Here is a 20359-nt window from a genome sequence, read left to right on the forward strand (position 1 = left end):
TCTTTTTTTTTATCACCAAAGTGTCCACTAATGCACTCTTTTTATCCTTTCATTTAAAAGGACGGATAATCATAGATGATATTGACATAGCAAAGCTGCCCCTTCAGACACTGCGGAGCCGTTTATCCATCATCCTTCAAGATCCCATTCTCTTCAGTGGAACAATACGGTTAGAACCCATTTTTCATGGAACGAGACTAAATGATTGACATTATTCAAGGATTAATTCAGTTGAATTTCTAATTCTGGCCACAGTGAATGCAAATTGAGAGCCTTTAATCATTCTCACTCAAGTCATATACACTATGGACAAATTTTCTGTTTGTGTCCTTCAGATGACTTGGTTTATTTTAGTACTGCTCTGTTTCTTTAATGCCAAGTCCCTGGTTATGCCATATGCTATAGAAGGTTAAGGTCTCTGTGATGATCTTAGATGCATGAACAGTGAACAGGAAAGACAGCAGGTGTACTTCAATAATCACACCCCAGGCAATCTGCTACAAAATTGCTCTTTCTCCTTTAAGTATTAATCCCCCAACTGCTTCATTATGCTGCACTGTTTTCAGTAGTGTTGTTAGGACGCTTCTCATAAGAGGCTTTAAATCTTCTTCCATATTAAAACATTAAGTATCGATGACCTTGAAGGAAAGCAGGAAACCAAGCAAATTTAACTCGGTAAACATTTCTCTGAACTCATAATAAAATGCTCTAAACATCATTATTGTGTTCAGTTTTAATCTAGACCCAGAGATGAAGGCTACAGACAGCATGCTTTGGGAAGCTCTGGAAATTGCACAACTCAAACCAGTAGTACAAACCCTGCATGGGGGACTTGGTAAGTGAGATGGAAATGAATGGAAAAGACAGACTGAAATGACTTTGCTCTAGAACATAGCCAGTCGATGCATAACCAGTTAGGCTTTTAATAAAGCTTCTCTGTATTTATAAAATAAAATAAGATTATATGTAGGTCTTTTATCTATAGGCTTAACTGGTTTACCATCCAAGTACACCTTCCTAAAAAAATCACTTGTTTAAAGTCTGATGATGATGTAAGAGTTATTAGTAAAAGTTGTTTAACATTGTCCTTATTTTATTGCCATTATCTATCCTTTTAATTTCATCTGTGGCCCTAATTACTGAATAAGCTATATACTTACACTGACTATACACAGGAAGTAAAGCATCTATTTGAGATCATCCTTCAAATTTAATAAGTATAACATTTGGAAAGCCAGCAGGATTTTTAAAAAGGCATATCTTCAAGTCTATTTTTTTTATTTTTTTAAAAAAAAGCTACTATATAAACTGCCCTGAAACTTGCCATCACTATACAGAGCAGTGATAATGGCAGATATAAAACCTAAAACTGTCTTTTTTTGCTCCATTGTAGACGCCATGGTGACAGAAGGTGGGGAAAATTTCAGTCAGGGACAACGTCAGCTGTTCTGCCTGGCACGAGCGTTTGTGCGCAAAAGCAGTATTCTGATCATGGATGAGGCCACTGCCTCCATAGACATGGCAACAGTAAGAGACAGAGAACGGAAGAGATTGCATAGAGCCAGTTCTTTCACAGTGCCAATTACTCTAAGCATTTCACTATGTGCATGTGGAACATGGTTTCATTCAGTTCACTAAAGATAATTAATTGGTGGGCAAAAAAGCAGATTCACTACGAGATGTCGTGTAATATTATGAATCATCTCTATTCTTGTATTCCTTTGGACACAATGGTCTATTCAATTGATTTTACTGTCACTCATTTTAACATAAAATGTTCCCCATGAGTTAAGTAGTTTAATGGCAAATAGACCTCGAGAAATTAAAATGAATTAAAATATGGCCTCGATATATTCTTTTGTGACCACGCTTTATTAAAACATAATAGTCACTTTGTCAACCTAGTATCAATATGATTCAACATTCCTTTCATGTGTATACACAAAACAGGAAATATGCATGATTACAGTCTCTCATTTTGCACATTTGAACCTGTTTTTGCAGGAGAGTATTCTACAGAAAGTTGTAATGACGGCCTTCGCTGACAGGACGGTGGTCATTATAGCGGTGAGTGAGTAGCAATAAAGACCTTTATAACTTCAAGTGCATTTCTGATAAGCTACAATGAAAGGACTGTACAATACCTACTTACTACCACCTTATTACCAGCACTGGCAGCAAGAAAATCCTAGCAAGTGGAGAGAATAAAAACAACAAAACTCCAAAAATATGTTGGCAAATCGGCTGTATGCTAACATTAAGAATTATAAACAGTAATTTATTGCCCAGAGACCACAGTCCTAACCTTTTGGAATTCTATTGGCTCTCAAAACTGAGGTTTACAAATTCACAGGTCACATTTCACCCTGATAAAGTTATATATTATTTCTTTATATATAGAAATAATATAATATAAAGAAATGAACCAAGAAATAAAGATATACAAACATTTATGTTCTTTCCCAGTCAGTGAATGAGCTTCCACTAGGAAATTATGTTGATGTTTGGTCTGACTGATTCTTTTTTCTTATCAAAGAAAAGCATAGTTTTAATTGTTTCATGTATCACTATAGCGTGGGGTCAAAAATAAGATATGCTACTAGTAAATCATAAATTTTGCCATCTGTATATACATATTTACTGCACTGGTAGATTTCAGCTGACTTGTGCATGCTTTTAAACTCTGCAGCATCGAGTGCACACCATCCTGAATGCAGATCTGGTGATGGTGATGAAGAGGGGGGAGATTCTGGAGTTTGATAAACCTGAGGTCCTTCTCAGTTCAGAGGGAAGCGCCTTTGCCTCTTTTGTTCGGGCAGACAAATGACCACAGATGACCTTCCATTTAAAGTGCAATTGTACTATGTATTATTGTTTTATTTTTTACCATGTAACATATTTGTAAATATATAATACAATAAAAGACGGCTACTTATATATACAGATTATACATACACACTCATATTCTGAATTCTATTTGTTATATTTCTTCATATAAAAGTAACTATTTAAACAAATTTGTGCATTATAATTGCTTACACATTTTATACATTTTTTTTTAAAAGAAAAGTTGTTTATTGCAAAAACACATAGTTGAAGTAATGTAATCCACACTGCACGGACATAAATCATGAAAAAGTTATATTTTTGAATATTTTCAAAAATGAGACATTTATTTGCAATGTCACACAAGTGCAACTGATTCATCTGCAAATAAACTGGGTTAAACGCACAATGAAAAATGATCAAGATACAAAAATGTACCAAATATAGCACAAGTTGCTGCAATATGCATTACTGAAAGTTCCATCTGGAGAAAATCATTAAATCATCTGTCATAGTTTTGACAGAATTGATAGAAGATGTGAGGGAAAGTCATTCCCTAATTAAATAAGCAATGAAATAAAAAATAAAAAAAAGTTAACCAATCGCCATTGTAAATGGAAGTTATGTGATACCACTGTAATCAATATTTTACATTTATCAATATTTAGGATTTACACATCAGGGTTTTAATATTAAACAAAGTTAAGAATATGAAAAAGCACATTTTAGTACAATAAGATCTGTGTACAGTATTTTAAACTGTAACATGCTTGGAACTTATTATCTTGTGGGATTGGCTTAATAGTTAAGAAGGGTGCCATTAAATTGGATGAATGGGATGAGCCCAAGGGCCCCGAGTAACTGCAGGACAAAAGGATCTGACACATGAGGACTTTACCTGATCCATTACCTAGCAGAGGACCCATAATTCTTACTTGAGGTAGTATGTCACATTGCGATACTGTCGGGATATCTAGCTAACTAATTGGTTCATGTGGGATTTTCCTGGTAGCTGGATCTGAGCACCTTGACGGGTTTTTTTTCCAGTTCCCGTCTCAGCAAAGAGAGATCATGGATCTACTAGCTGCGTCTTCAACAACATTCCCCTCGAGCATCCCATTAAACAGAATTTTCTTGTGCGTAAAAGCGCCTTGTTTCTCTTGAGCAGCATTCTCAGTAGTGTTGAGCTCAGCGGAATACCTCAGTGGAGTGTTAGTTTGACTCCGTCCCTGGGTGAGGGTCATTGAAAGCAGGCCGTTGGAAATTAGCGCTAATCCCGGAGTTAGAGGAGACAGGAGCACACGAGTCTCGCGGTTAGTTCCCGAGCTCTCACGCGCACGTATCACAGAACACTGACGAATGGAAGCTAAAGGATGCTGGACAGAAATATCTTTTATGGAGTGATGGGCAGCACCAGCTGAGATATTGAAGGACTGTGTTGATAGGACGCCCGACTGGTTAACGAGCCCCGTGTCCGCTCCTACTTTCGTTGAGCAGAAGAAACCATGTTACAGGACATGTATGTTTTCGGATCCATTTTAATTCAATTTGGTAGGACAAAAATGTCATGGTGTTTCTAAAAAACAACTTTTGAACAGGACTGGACTGTAAATACTGAGTCCAATCTGGCAACCCAATCTCCTCGTGCCCATTGAACGCTGCGCCGTGTGTGCTTGGCAATCATCGAATGAAGTGTGGAGACAGTAGTATGGGATAGCAATGTTGTCCAGGGAAGGTATAATTCCTGACGATTATGTCCTGACCCGGTTGGCGGAGGACCTGCTGCAACCCAGATTCAAGTCGAAACAGAGGAACTCGCGCTTTGTTTCCAAGAACGGCACGTGTAATGTAGCGCACACGAACATCCGCGAACAGGGCCGCTTTCTGCAGGACGTGTTCACCACGCTGGTGGACCTAAAATGGCTTTATACGCTGATTATCTTTACCATGTCTTTCCTGTGCAGTTGGTTCCTGTTTGGCATGATCTGGTGGCTCATTGCTTTCGCGCACGGCGACCTGGACACGAACGCGGACGGATTTGTGCCATGCGTCACCGAAATACACTCATTCTCCTCAGCCTTTTTGTTCTCCATCGAAGTTCAAGTGACAATAGGTTTCGGAGGGCGCATGATTACGGAAGAGTGCGTGTCCGCTGTTATAGTTCTGATCATACAGAACATTGTGGGTCTGGTGATAAACGCGATCATGCTGGGTTGCATCTTTATGAAAACGGCGCAAGCGCGCCGCCGCGCTGAGACTCTGATCTTCAGCAAGCATGCGGTGATCTCGCTGAGGAACAGCAAGCTGTGCTTCATGGTGCGCATCGGAGACCTGCGCAAGAGCATGATCATCAGTGCTACAGTGCGCATGCAGTTGGTGCGCCGCAGAACCACGGAGGAGGGTGAAGTGATTCCGCTGGAGCAGATCGACATCCTGACAGACAACCCGGTAGGCGGAAGCAGCATCTTCCTCGTGTCACCGCTCATCATCAGCCACGTGATTGACAAGAGCAGCCCCATGTACGAGCTGTCAGCTGAGGACTTGCAGCGCGAAAACATCGAGGTGGTCGTCGTGTTGGAGGGCGTGGTGGAGACCACCGGCATCACCACACAGGCGCGCACATCCTACGTCTCAGAGGAGATCCTGTGGGGCCAGCGCTTCGTGCCCACTGTGTCCGAGGACGACGGCATATACGCCGTGGATTACTCCAAGTTCGGCAACACGGTGAGGGTACCCACGCCGACCTGCAGTGCCCGGAAGTTGGACGAGGATGAGGGCGTGGTTTGGTTTAAATCGCGAGACCTCACATCCGCCAGAGCTTCTTTGCGCAGGCGAGTAAAGCGGCAAGCGACCCATCACGATGAGTGAACCTAATTCTCGCTGGAAGATCATACTGATAGGGCTCCTACTTGCAATTCTTTTCTTTTTTTATCCTAGATTAATTCGGCTTGAGACTGATTTCATATTTTCGTTAACATTGGGATTTTGTATTGGCTTTTAATTCTATACAAATTATGCAGAAATGGAGTTAGGCAATAAGTGACAGACTGTGTAAAAGCATTACGACATACTATACGTGTCAGTAAATGATTATATACATGCACGATTGCATGGTATTTTTCTCAGGGGTTTCAATGTTCACATAATAGTATGCTATAGATAAATGCCCCCCCCCATACTGGCCTTGACATGCAAATAAACTGGATTGTTTTCATGACCTCTACTGCTCCTGTCCATTTTTACACATCACAGTGAAGGACATTGGAATGTGTACTGCAGTACATGCTACAGCTACAGCACTGTCAGTCCAGATGCAGATCAGTAAACTCCAGCAGCAGTGACAAAACCTCTAATACCATTAATCAACCATTTATTTAAAACAGCCTTAAAAGCTTTTTCTAAGCTTATCTAAGCTGGGTAGAGTGTGCTTTCTACATTCTGTTCCATGTTGAAATTTATGGCATTTTTATATTCTAGCATACCCTATTAATATAAATTATAAGCATCTGGAACATGTCTGTCTGCATACAAATTTTTGAAAACAGCAAGCCAAATCCTTTTATAAACCCTGCACCACGATGTAACATTTAATGGTTAAAGAATTATACATTTCATTTTAGTTTACTGATTTATATACTTACGTTTTTAGTCTATTAAAAACATTCAGTTAATTATTTTTGGAAAATGTCTTTGCGTTACTGTATTTATATGTGCTTAAGTCTTTTGCTCAGTAATACTTTTATACATCATAATCAATTCCTGATTTTCTTCATTTCTTATTTACTTCAGCAGGCAGTGGTTCAACATAGATCATTTAAAGATTTTTAACTGCTAAGCACAAACATACGATAAAGGTCTAGCACAACATTGTTTTCTTTTACAAGATCAGTGAAATGTTAAGACAGACGCATTGGAATCAGGTTGGCATTTTCATGTTTTATTAGATTATAATTTGCAGAGCTTAAAATAATAAATTGTTTTAACTTAGATCATTAAAATACATAAAAGGAAAGCCAGAACTTAGGAACCCTGCAAATAAACAGTCAAAATAAATAAAATGAAGGGGAATCAAAATCCCCCTCCCTGGAGGCGCTATTTTGACGTAACCCACCTGCGATTTCTTTATATAGTTATAATCTATTTTAATAAAAATGCAAGCAGAATGTGCATGTGCTACACACGTGTAGGCTGATATAATTTTAATGACCTCTGATAGCATAAGAAAAAAAGATTTTAAAAAACCCTGGAGGATGCATCCTCGGTATGATACAGCATATCGATTGCTTCCGTAATGGTGAACTCTGTTGAGATATTCTGTGCAGGCCTGTACCGTCTACATGCACATCAACAGTCTCACCAATAGCAACATCCTACAGCATCAAGCTGGACATTCATTTCTGCTGTTTAATTATTGCATGACCTCTCAAAAAAAGTGTAACTAAGGACAAGAGGAACTAAGAACAGGAGAACAGAATAGAAGGATACAAGGAGGTGCACATGAACAGAACTGGTCACAATGTGGAGCCAGGTCCCGGTCACGAAGTACTAAATGTCCATGCAGGACAGCTGGCACCTTTTTCAGAATATGTCTCTCCACATGGGGGCACTGGGGTACAAGACATTTCTTTACAACAGTCTAATATCAGGTGACTATGCTTTAGTCTCATGTATTAGACATTAAGGGCCAAATCAAACTCCCTGTTAAAAAAAAAAAAAAAAAAACCCAAAAAACAAAAAAAACATCCTTTAAGAATGTGAGCAAAAATAAATACAAATAAAAAGCAAAACATTAAAAAAAAATTGTTCTTAGACTGCAAAGAAGGTAGGTGGGGCTATTTTTCTCCCCACTAGTGCGTGCTGAACGGAGGCACTGCCATCCCCTCGGTTCCCCTTTGACTAGTTCTTATGGTGGTTAAATAATCACACATCAAAGGGTGCGTGAGTCCTGCAAGCAGCTCTGGCCCTCCTGAGGGCCGTCATTCTCAATTCATCCTCCTCTTCCTCACTCGGGGCTCATTGGCTGTGGCTCATCTCTCAGTCACGTGGTTCTGTTGGGGGGAGGAGGGCAGGGGAGCACACAGCACCTCAGACAGGTCGTCCATGATGCACATCTCCTTGGGGTCAACCAGATTGAATTCCCTCACAAAGACGATGAAATGTGTGTACAGCGTGTTTAAGTGTCCATGAAGATCTAAAACCACCGTCTCCTTAAAGTGCGCCCAGTAGATGTGTGCCAGCACATGAAACAGGTACCGGCAGATCTTCTTTACCAGAGACTCAAACGAGTTGGGGAACTCTTTACCTGCAGGAAGGGGACAGTGGAGATGACATTTTATTACATCTAGGACTGTTTGTTTGTTGTTTTCTTATGTCGTTTTTCATGTAAAGCTGCTTTGAGACAATGCTCTTTGTTAAAAGCGCTATACAAATAAATTGAATTGAAATTTCAACTCACTCTGGGTAAGAGAGGAATTCACATTGTATTTAGACAATATAGTGTTAAATAATTATTAGTAAGAGTGTATTGACAAGATGCTGACTCAAGATTCTTGCTCTGCTATAGCCACCAACTACGGCTATCAAAAGTTTCCAACGCTCAAATAAACTGGAGAACATTGCATTCATCAAACACTAGCAGGTGCTACTGTCCCCATGATTGGACAAGGAGGAAAAAAAATCAGTTTCCAGTCATGACCACAAGATGGCACTGATGTCCACTTACCATATTTTGTTGGGAAGATTTCTTCATCTGTGACAAGTTTCTGTGCTAGACTCATGACGAAGTCGACATACTGAGGTGCTGTACACTTGCTCTTCTTCCCCTTCTCATCATACCAGTAGTATATTCTGTGTGGGAAAAAAAAGCAAGACAAGGACTTTTTACATGATGGCAAATCAGCCAACACCTTTCCCTTTCTGCCAAGTTTCAGATTCAAAGAAACTGTTCGGCATTTTCTTTATGATCATGTGTCTAAAGAGGTAGGAACCACTGACTACTATCAAACACAACCATCCTCCCATCACCACACAGTCTGGGTGTTAAAAAAATGCAGTCTGCTAAGGAAGGTTCAGCTGAAATAATTATCAGCACTGAAAGGAAGAGGGAAGCTGCTAGTGCATAAACAATGCCCTCAGACTGAGACCTGCTGAACAGGCTGAACTACTGGCTTAAGTCCAGAAAATTTTTTCCAACTGCCATCTTCACACCTACACACAATCCTGACAGCGTCATCCAGAGCGTAACAATGCACCAATCTTATGTGCTGCTGAAAATAGATAGTGACAATAAATGATGTATTTCCTAAGAACACAATCCTGAGCTTGCATGTTATCTGAAAAGTTTGGCACAAAAAAAAAAAACACTTGGCAAATTTGTGCATTTCAGAAGCCTGAAGCTGAGATGTGATCATGTAATTGGATTTAATTATTTTCCTCACAAAATTCAGTGGAGAAAAACTGGACATTAATAATAAAAAAGCCTTTATTAGACAGATTTTGGAATCATGTCCCTTTTGTTTGCTTTTTTTTTTTTTTTTTTTTTTTTTACAGGAGTACCTTCATAAAAGTTCAGGAAAACTAAATAATTGCTGGCATAAATGAAGTGATACAAAAAAATTCCCCTATACCTCATGACAACATGTAAAAATGAAGCACTTGTTAAACTATTTCAAAAGATGTTAAAGTGTGTCACTGTATTACAAATCACTGACGGTATATGACTGGTCTATAAATATATATTAAACCACATTACGTTGTTATGAGTAAATGAGTCTTTGCCAGAAGTTGAGTTTTCTGAAGGACTAAAAGTGAAGCGGGGGTTTCAGTGGGAGATCAGGTTCTACAGGTGTGGTGATGAATCACCTTTACCTGCCATACAGGTATATGCTCAATACACAACGCCTTAAACACTAACACACAACACACAAAGCCTTTAACCCCAACAGTCTTGTTCTACCCAGACAGGGCCAACAAGTTAGGTGATGAATCTGAAAGTAGAAAAATCCAGCATCCACCAAGCTTTGCAGTTTACTGACATTTTTAGTGTAGAACATTTTTCCCCCAATGCCAAAACATTATTAATTATAAGCAATGTTCCAACATAAAGAATCAAAGACTAACGATCAGGATTATCTGGGTTTTTGATCTAAGGTTCAGAAAATTTCAGCAATAACATTGCTGACAAAGGCTGTAATCATTGGAATCCGGCTCCCCACCCGTCCGACCTCAAAAACACGTGACTTCAAACATAACCTGCCACTTCTGGTATTGCTTAATGATATGTGGAGGTGAATTTTTAGCAAATGTTCCATTACGAGATTTTCCCCAAAAAAGGTCTAGAGATTTTGAAAGTGGTGATGTGTACTATACACCCAGGACCTCTAAATGACCTCTAAAATGTTTTTTTTCTAAAACACAACTACATTTCTGACTTCTCAGATAGACCGTGAACACTATGGGAGCACGTCATAAGCAAAGCCAACAGGTCAGACATTAGTGCTGGGATTTTGTGGACAAATGGCAGAATAGGACTAATTTACATACATGCGAAGTTTAATAAGTAATAACAGTATTTAGTTATGAATTACACTATTGACGAAAGTACTGATGTCAGGTACTCACGTGTTACATGCTGTCATGGCTTGACATGTGTCACCAGTGCAAAACTCAGAGATTGTGCTATACTGCAGGTTGATGAGATTGAAGAATGTTGTTGCTGTGGAAGACAAAATTGAGAGTTTGGGGTAAACAATGAAGACCATGTAACCACCAACATTATCATGCAGCTGTTTTGCTAGTCATACTAGACAAGACCAGGCTGCTATCTACGTAAACAGAGAGTCTACTCTAAAAACCCAAAGCAGATCAATAAATAATTTAAAAAAAAATGATTTTAGATCACTGGAGAGATAAATGTAGATCATTTGTAGTCTTTGGCTCCAATAAGGCTAAAACATTTTCTAGGTTTCTCCAGTTACTGCACATACACCTTGCTCCACAAAATGCATGGCAGAGCCTTGACACCTTCAATTTTATTTACAGCAGTTTCTATAGAACCAATGATCATCAGCCCAGCAAAAAATAATTGTTAATTCTCAATCACCGACATATTTATGGACAATGGCTTGTGTATCCTATATGGCCAGAATGAAGCCATTTATGATTAACCCAGTGGTTCATTATTTAGTTTATTAAACTTGGACCTTAAATGTTTGTTAAAGTTCATAATCATCAGTCATGCTCATGATCTAAGCCAATATGAATTTAAACTGCTGCTGTTGTATACATTATGGAATAGGGAGCTCACATGTGGTCTGTTTTTACAGATAGCTAATTCACAACAAACTATATGCCTCTGTATTATCTTTATCATATCAAGCTGAGCTGTGAAGTTTAACTGCTTCTTTGGGCATGAAAAGAATATGATCGGAAAATGTGTCAATTATGAAAAGTTTCAGAACATTAATCAAAAACCAGTCTGGACCATCATAGAGACAGGCATCAGTGTGGGAATTTAACAGACCTGCCATTTTCCCAACAAGGCAACTGGCTCATAAATATAGCCATCGTGCTGAGTTACATGCTGTCTAATTCATATTTAAAGCAGTCTCTACTTTTTAAAGGATCTATCTGGACATCATGCAATATGCAAAAATGTTGAAGCCTTCTGGCTGTAATATTCCCTGTGATTATAAATGTGTTTGTTTATTGTTCTTTTAATGCCATACCAACATCAATGGCTATTTTCAGGACATGTAGGTAGGTCAAGGTAGGTAAAGCGAGATATTTTAGTTGTTGTTATAATATTACAACAAAATCTTACAGTATTTCCCCCCAGAGACTGGAAAAAATTTTGCACATAAGGAAGCTGGGTTTATCGGAAAGGTATTTCCTTCTTATCATAAGCAACCAAGGAAGCACCAGCTACCTAAAATAGTTTCATTTCAGCACTACCTGAGAAAAAAGAAACCAAACAACTAGAGTATTCAGTAACTCGCTTCCCAGAAAGCTGTTTGCTTATTAACTTGGCCAAATAAAAACTCAAAAAGACAAACAAATATTCCTGACTACTTTAAAGTGAGAACATACTGGGATCTGTTTATATGGTAGATCAGATAGGTGGGGTTTACTCACTGTTGCTGGCCAGCCATTCGTTAAGATCTATCTCTCTGGGCAGCACCACCAGGTCTTTAAGGTCAAAGTCCACCACCCGCACTTTAGTGTACTCTGGGTCCAGATAGTGCTTCTTCTCCTCGGCAGGAGGTTTCTTTCCATTAGGCTTCGTTTTGGACTTCCTGGAAAACACAGAAACGATCAAATTTTAAAACTCTGAACAAATAGGTAGACAGACAAATAGATAGGCTCTACACATTGCACCCCCAACGCTTGTTTGGCCTACAGTGGCATCTACAAGAGGAAAACGCATTCCATGCTATTTAAACCTCAAGTGTGAAAACAGCTTTATGCTTCCAGTGCTAGTTTTAAAGTGTAATGTTAAAACCACACAGTCATGGCAGTTCCCAGCCATAAACCAGAAAGTTGTGGGGGGTTTGTGACCGAGGGTTATATGGAAAGGTGTTAACAGGCTAATAAAGCGAAAGCAGATGTACAGTACTATAGAGAAACATGTAAAGAGCCAGTGAAACGAATGATCACTTTACATTGCTTAAATAGTACCATGTGTTGAGGCAAAAATAGTTTACTTTTGCATACTACTTATTACCAAGGCTTTGCACTCTTTGACCAGATTTTCAATTCCTTGTGAAAACACAGCCAAACAAAGGAAGTTCAGTGTACTGTATTTATCTACCGCTCCCACTGGTGACCTTAATTTCTGGCTTTTCAGTGTGTAAACGCCTATTTACCAACTCAGCCCTGCCCTCCTACTCTTCCTCCCTTTCTAAGAGGAACAGTTTGCACCAGAAATTTAACTTTTCTTATAATTATAAGTCCACAAATGGCTTATTGAAGTGGTGGCCAACACAAAGGAACCGTGCAGCGACTCACTATTATTCAACTTTGTGTATTATGAGTCTACAGTAAACTGGTCATGCTTTTAAGAGCGTAGAAGGAGTTTCTGCTATGCTCTGATGGAAAGGAGATGGACTGAGTGAATCCGTTAAAAGCTCTCTATAGTCTGTTAATTCTCCTAAAACAAGCTGACATCACCTGCTATGATGCTGAATCAGCCTATGAGTTCTGTGGAAGGCCAACAGAGTGGAGCATCCTGGCTACAGCCACTGTAACACAAGAAGTCTCTTCCTCTCTCCTCACAAGCTCAGCATACAGAAATCCTACCCTTGACCATTAGTATGGCTGATCTCACATCAGTCAGGACAGTGTCCAGTGAAAGGCAGGAAGTCAACTGTCGCATGCAGCTGGTGCCTGTGTTCACTGAGCCTGAATGAGTCTCTGAATGATCAGCACAGCTGAGGGCACAGCAAAGATAACCTAAGCAGGCATTAGAAATTTCTAAAACAATAGTTAAATGTGCAACCATGGTGCAATCACCACCTCAGCTAGCATGTGCCAAATCCAATTTTTGCAATGATTAAAAAAAATGTTCATAAAAAGTCTTACAGTGATCCTGTGAAAATACTCATACTTTGCATCAGTAACTATAACAAAAAAAAAAAAAAAAAAAGAGTAGAGAACAAGCCATGGCTATGTGGCTACTGTTTTCTGGTCAAAACTCTCTGGTCTGGACTGGAAGCAATGGTACAATACCTTTTATGGCAAAGAAATGTGAAGAGCACATGGACCTTTGAGAGAGTATTTAAGTAAGAAACAATTCACCAAGCAAGCAAGGACAATAACAGCTGGCAGTTAGATGTTTTCATTCTCCTAAAATAACTAGCTAATGTCTTAAGAATTTGCCTTGCTCAATGTAATTGACAAACAGAACTGCTTCCCAGAAGTGTACAAAAAAAGGAAACGGCTAAATGAAAAAAACGTGTGTTACAAAAAACAGGCATGGCGCACACAAATTGTTCTGTGTTCCCCGAAAACACAAAGGTAGTGAGTGGTCATGCATACAAACCACATTTTCCAGCCATGTGTGCATTTGTGTGTGTATGCTTGTATGATTCTGCTTTATTTGGGAAGAGTTTTCTGAAAATGAGATCTGCATACCGAGTATGCGGAAGTGTTCAGGAGTGTCACAGAAACAAAACTAGAAAACAAGGGCGGATGTCATTCATTTAGTTAATCAGGTTATTAAACATACTTTACAAATCTCAAACACCACAGCAAAATGTCACAGAAAGTGAAGCTAAACAATACTGTTTCCAAACTCAAAGACAATTGAAGGGAGATAAGCAGCAACTTCTTCGGCACCATATGGTTGGCATTAAATTAAGCAACTAAACAGGCACAGACATCCAACCATAACAGCAAACAAGCTGTCTTTAGATCCACTCAGGACATCTGCTGCGTTTATCAAGATATGATGGATATCAAAGTAAAAACATGGCTTATCCACATGCTGTTTTTTGTATATAAAACAAACTTGTCATGCTTTTCATTCAGAGGCCAAATTACTTAAATCAAATAAGGCGCTTCATGCAAAGTCTTAAGCATTCAAACCTATATTCAAAACTATTTGCACATACCTCACTGCTTCATTTACATAATAACGAGTTCTTTTTTTTATTAGTACACTACACATGTGATCAACAGTGGAAATGTCTAATATGAGTTGCAGTAGTTTGTGCGAATCCTGCCTAACGAAGGCCAAAAACACTACTTCTTTAGTTCTGAAGTCGAGGATCAATGTAAGGAATAGTTGACTGGCCTATATTACACTGGCACTGGTTTCTGGGTTATTGATACAGATAAGTTATACGAACTCTGAGTTCAAAGGATAAGCACAATCCTTAAGTGACAAAAAAATTAAGCTACACTTCCGTCTACACTTCCAGCTTTATAGAAGCATTTAGGCCGCCATGATTCTCAAAGTGGGGACTGTAGTGCCTTTAAAAAAAATCAAAAAATCACAAACATTATGGAGATTACTATTAGTTATAACAGCTGTAAGCTTAACTGACCAGTCACCAAATCCTAAACAAATGTGTAAATAATCATAACTTTAACTGCAAACAAATCTACATCTTGAGCTCTCGAATAAAAATCACTAATATGGTATGCACTGGGTATTGCTGTGTTGTGATCATAAGTGTTTTATTTCAGAAAAACTTCAAAAATCTTGCAAACCCTTACCTTTGACAAGCTATATGAAGTTTACGGAATGAGATCAAAATAGGTGTCTTGACAAACTGGATCTGGTTCACTCTACAGTACAGGAAACTGCATTCATCAAGACAATTTTATGTTAAGTGCCTATCAGCATCACAACAGTCCTGACAGAAAGCCAGGATACGAACAACCCCCTACAACCCACACAACCCCCCCCTTCACCCCCATAAATTTTACAATCCCTCTTCCAACTCAGCAAAATTAAGGAACACACACCTGTGTGTGAGTGCAATAAACATGGGACAAAGTGAAAGTGCCATTAGTGCTGTGTGTGTTTTTGTTTTTTTACTATAATGAAGGTGTCATGCAAAATAGATTATAAAGAAACCCCCATCCACCACCAAAAAATACAGCATCTTGAATTAAATCCAGGGTGTAAAAGTTTTATTTCTCCTTTCCTTCCTGTTTTTTTATTTATTTGGAGACAACTCTATAACCGTATTTTCCCCCATTAACAGTGTGTGTGTGTGCGTGAGAGCGCATTTACATCTGAGTGCACCCGCAAAGAAAGACTTTACGCAGAACGAGAGAAAAGAATACAAGCTATCGCTCCTCAGAGAAAAGGGCTACTATTAAATGATCAACCATCAGTATATTTGCCCAAGAAGCATGAACTAAAGGAAAAACGTTGATCTCAACACTTCATATGAAGAAATCGTAAAGGTCCATCAACACTGAGCCACAACGCAGCCGACACACTCAATGCAGTAAATATTACGTCGAAAGAGATTTAGCCATGCTTTAGTACAGTGCCGTTTAAATTAGAGAAAAGATACTTTACCTAAGGACTTTGCCTACAGCTTGAAGGACCATTTTGCACTTTAACCCGCTTTTTGAAGTTTTCTGAGGGTGCATATCCAGTATGCCACGATCACAGATCAAACCTTGACTCAAAGCACGGAAATCCGTTCCCGCTCCTCTGCAGTCTCGCGCGTCCTCACTCCCTGTGCCGCGAGTACACGAGGACAAAAGTTTGGAGTCAGTCAAAGCACCTCCCAGCCAAACAACCAATGAGAAGGCAGGGGGCGGGGTTTAGAGTAGAGACAACGCGGTTTGGTACACTCCAGAGGATCCTTAAACGTTCTGTATCCAGAAATCTCCCTTCACGGAGCATTTACCAAAAATCAGACCCATTTAAGTATTTATCAAATACAAGGGGTATTAGACAAATAGTATTTATTTGTTGGAACCCACAGAAACCAAACCGTTAAAGAATGAAAGCAATTTTCCATACAAGTAACACCATTGTGACTGCTGATTTATTTGACCAATTATACATAATATTCTTAGTTGTGAAAAGTGATGTACAAAACGCACACAAGCTCCAAATGTTTTATAGTTTAAGTGTAGATATTTGATAAAGCATAAGCCATTCAAACACCGCCAATGTTTTCTGCATCTATACACTGATTCATTTGCATACCACAATTCCTAGCTCTAAAAAAAGCTTCCCGAAGAAAATCCTTACAGTTGATCAATAGGCAGTCTACACACAGCTTTACATTTAATAGGCAACTACTTAATGCTTATACCATACTGCCTTTATTCACTATGTTATTAACAAAGTAATAAAAGCATTAAAATGTTCCAGGGAATGCAGAGGGTTGCTGTGAAAAGAATCTGATAGCAGTGCAGGATCAAGCTTTGAACATATCAGGCACCCGCACTGTCTCCTAGTGAAGTATTTGCTAAAACCATGGTTCGAAAGCATGTTCAGACAACTGAAACAACACTCATGACAGTGAACAGTGAACCTTGCCTGAAGCCCAACTCCACAGATGACTGTCCAAGGCAAAGGAGGAAGCACCTCTTTACTCAACTCTGATGGGGAACATCAAAGTGAAAAAGAAAGAGGTAAACGGCAACACCTGAACCAAAGTAAATGAAATGAAGGGAGTTAAAAGGACAATGGATAGGCAAATGGGTCACAACCTCACTATATACACACACCATTGAATACTTGGATCAGATTGGTACAAAGGCATGGATAATGGCACTATATTGTCAAGTCATCCATCCCACACTCAGGAAAAAAGGACACAGTATTTTTCCTTGTTACATGAATTGTAACCTCAAGAGTACATCTGTTTTACCATAAGTGTGTATCTTTTTCATGGCAAAGTAAATATAATATACCTTTATACCTTTAAGAGGGGCTATAGATACACAGTAAAAGGTACAAAAGATGAACCCTTGACAGTAGCGTAGGTATAGCTTTGTACTTTCTTTTTTGAGTGTGTGTAATTGAACATTAAAACATGCATACTGGGAAAATAAATAGATGGAACCATATAGACCAGGCTACAGTTTAGTCTCATATCTGTATCATTGATTCACTGGACTGCTGCATGTCAACCCGTGTTCTGCTGAGAGAACAGAGCTATGATAATCTGTGGTAGACAGTTTGCTCTAGTTCTAGCAGATAAACATTATGTTCAAATGAACTCAACATCCCATTTGAAATTACATAAACATTACCTCTTATGATTGCAGATTGAGGCTTTATAGTTATGTTATTTAGTCATGGCTAATCATTTAGTTATATCCTTATATCCTCTAGATTACAGTGATCTTATAATTCAATAAACTTAACATCAACATAAATACCAAAGTTTATGGTATTTGGTGGACAAGGTTGTTCATATACATCTATGATTTTACTGCTGTAATGTATTATATAACTTTGGATATTAAGCCCAAACAGCATCCTAATAATTCATTTGCAAACATTTGATTAAAATGTTTGCAAATGAATTATTAGGATGCTGTTTGGGCTGTATACTGTTGACATGCTTGCTTCTAATCCAATCAAATAATTAGCTAGTTTGTGTGTGTGTGTGGGGGGGATTAACATTATATATAGATATATATAAAATCTTTATATGAATGATGAAAATCTTGCGTCATCACACTGTCGTTTGGGCAGAGCTGAATTCTTATGCTTTATCAGTGTGCAAAATCTTGCTATTCTCAAAAATGTCGAATGAAAATGTGACAAGATTTGGAAAATAACGTCAATGTTGGTTAAAAATAGAAAACACCTACAGGCAGTGTCAACAAGGGGACTGAATTTTTGCTTGACTTACATCAGTGGAATCTCACACAATTGCTGTTGAATACATGTACCAGAAATGGTTTTTACTCACTCACCATTTATTTATTCACCAACTGATTTACTAAGTGAACACAGCGACACAAACACACACTAGTTGCATTCCTCGTGTGTCATGACTATGTTTCCGGGAAGTTTCAAAGATTTTAATTTAGAAATTTTGTACTGAGGTAAGTGACATGAAAAATGATGGTGTGATGAAGGTCATTCTAGTCTTGACTTAGTCACAGACTCTTAAGCACACAAGCAAACACAGAAACAAGCTGTACACTGATGATTAAAAAAACATTTACCTACGTCACTGAAAAATTAACCATAATTACATGGCGTTGTGTGGCAGCCCGGGAAAACCCTTCACAGGGTGAAGCAGACAAATTCTATTATCTATATTCAGGAACACTACAAGTTTCCTGACCACAAATATGCCTGTATCTCAACAAGTTCTCACACATTAAAATTTGGTTAACCCTAAAAGTGAAAACTTTTATTTATTCTAACTGTAGTCAAACACACACACAGACAGTCACAAAGCAAACATGGAGTCATTCTGTATTTGAAAGTTTTAGATTATTAAAAATTATTATATTAACATCATGAAACATTTTGAGTCTTTAGTAACTTCTTATCCATTATTTCAGTCTTATCTAATGCCACTGAGCTGATTATGCCTATGTTTATTTTACTATGACGATGGTCATCATGATGAAGGATGACAAACTACTATTGCAGAAAGAAACCCTAAAAAAGATTAATTAAAAATGAATATGAAATAAAATGAAAAACTACAATAAAATAAAATGAAAAACTACAAATAAGTAAATGAAACATATAAACATTGTTTAGGTGAAATATATTTATGGTTTCTGACACTTGATATAGATTGTGAACCAAAAAACTATTTTCTTTTCCAGGTTTGGCTGTTTTGGTGAGAATTCATCCACCGTGACATCAGATGGATTTTTCCACCTGATAGTCACATATTTTTACCCGACGTGTGATATCAGCCCTGTTTATGCAACCTCATTACGCATTTGTGAGGAGTAACCTCAGCATTCTAGCTGTTGCACGCAATACGCGAATTATGAATTATGCTCAAAGCTTTTTTTTTTTTTTAAACCTTTTAATTCTTACATTAGTCATTGGACAGTCTACTAGTGATTAAATGAGGTATTTGTCCACCTAATGGCTCTCACGGCTAATTTGGTGCAATGCATTAAATGTGTTATCTACGGCTAATCCTAATTGCTTGAAACTAACAAATAAAATATCTGGGCCTCAGATTGAACTGTAGATTGGTCTCATCACTTAACAGCCAATTTTGAAAGCAAAAAGCCCAAAAGACGTTTACTTTAAATGTAATTTAAAGCACAATCCATGTTTGTATGTAGAAGATGCGTTTAAACTAAACAATGACAACTGCATTGGAAATATAAGACATACATCTCCCCATCTCTTTCTTTCTCTTTTTTGAGTGTTATATCTGTCTGTCTGTCTGTCTGTCTGTCTCTCTCTCTCTCTCTCCCTTGCTGCCCTGGAGCTCAGCTGGAAGAAGGCCATGGTTAAACCAGTCCTGTATCTGTCTGCATTCCAGGAGGGGTTAGGGCCTGCAGGCACCAGCACGCTCTGTTGCCTGCTAACAAAACACACATACACACAAACTGAAAGTCAGACAGACAGCTGGACAGAACTGCTTCAGTTGCAAGTGCTGGCATCAGTATTATGTTATGGGTCTAATCTTGCAAGGAAGCAGAGTTTTCAAAACAAGCCTGATCAAGCTGCATCCAGATGTTTTTGCCCCACTCTGGCGTTTGGGTCAACATAATGTTTTCAGCTTTTTAGTGCATCAAAATTTAGCCATTTCTTGGCAATATTCAAATTAGGTCAGAAAAAGCACAGGAGATGCAGACATGCATAGTGCATAACACCAATAATATGGAAGAAGAGGCCAGTTGTGGCATGTTCACAGAGTTGTGCCAAACTCCCTGCATTCCTATGGTTGGAAACTATCTGCGTGGCACTGGGTTGCACCTGATAAAACAAGTGACTGTTTTGAGCCAAACATCTCTACCATCTACAGCATCTGCTTCATTAACAGCTCGTGTGACCATGTGTTGTTGGTGTAACATGATTTGAGACCAGATTTGGTGTGAGAATAAGAATTTGGCAAGG

At 38.5% G+C, this 20359-nt stretch overlaps 3 protein-coding genes across 12 annotated transcripts in view; 2 read left to right on the forward strand and 1 right to left on the reverse strand.

Moving 5' to 3' along the window:
- The window catches only part of abcc8 (ATP-binding cassette, sub-family C (CFTR/MRP), member 8), a 46693-nt gene extending 43676 nt beyond the window's left edge, over positions 1-3017 (forward strand). For all 7 annotated transcript variants that reach the window (XM_058408362.1, XM_058408364.1, XM_058408365.1 and 4 more), the window contains 5 exons: positions 61-169; positions 732-835; positions 1394-1527; positions 2005-2067; positions 2690-3017. In XM_058408362.1, coding sequence (XP_058264345.1) covers positions 61-169; positions 732-835; positions 1394-1527; positions 2005-2067; positions 2690-2827 — 548 coding nt within the window. In that variant the 3' untranslated portion in view covers positions 2828-3017. The remainder of the gene's footprint in view (positions 1-60; positions 170-731; positions 836-1393; positions 1528-2004; positions 2068-2689) is intronic.
- Positions 3018-3448: 431 nt separating this feature from the next.
- On the forward strand, positions 3449-6436 carry kcnj11 (potassium inwardly rectifying channel subfamily J member 11). Its single transcript, XM_058408372.1, has one exon. It carries the CDS (start codon positions 4546-4548, stop codon positions 5692-5694), a length of 1149 nt encoding a protein of 382 aa, XP_058264355.1. The 5' UTR covers positions 3449-4545; the 3' UTR covers positions 5695-6436.
- Positions 6437-6742: 306 nt separating this feature from the next.
- mob2a (MOB kinase activator 2a) overlaps positions 6743-20359 on the reverse strand; it is a 42187-nt gene continuing 28570 nt past the window's right edge. For 3 of the 4 annotated variants that reach the window (XM_058408376.1, XM_058408373.1, XM_058408375.1), the window contains exons 2-5: positions 11959-12119; positions 10447-10540; positions 8549-8673; positions 6743-8128 (exon numbers count right to left, since the gene is read on the reverse strand). In XM_058408376.1, the coding sequence (XP_058264359.1) occupies positions 7854-8128; positions 8549-8673; positions 10447-10540; positions 11959-12119 (655 nt within the window). In that variant the 3' untranslated portion in view covers positions 6743-7853. Of the gene's footprint in view, positions 8129-8548; positions 8674-10446; positions 10541-11958; positions 12120-15859; positions 16030-20359 lie in introns of those variants that run through there. The other variant, XM_058408374.1, reaches the window with a different exon arrangement.

This window comes from Hemibagrus wyckioides, linkage group LG14, assembly GCF_019097595.1.
Source record: "Hemibagrus wyckioides isolate EC202008001 linkage group LG14, SWU_Hwy_1.0, whole genome shotgun sequence".
In the NCBI taxonomy this organism is placed as follows: Eukaryota; Metazoa; Chordata; class Actinopteri; order Siluriformes; family Bagridae; genus Hemibagrus; species Hemibagrus wyckioides.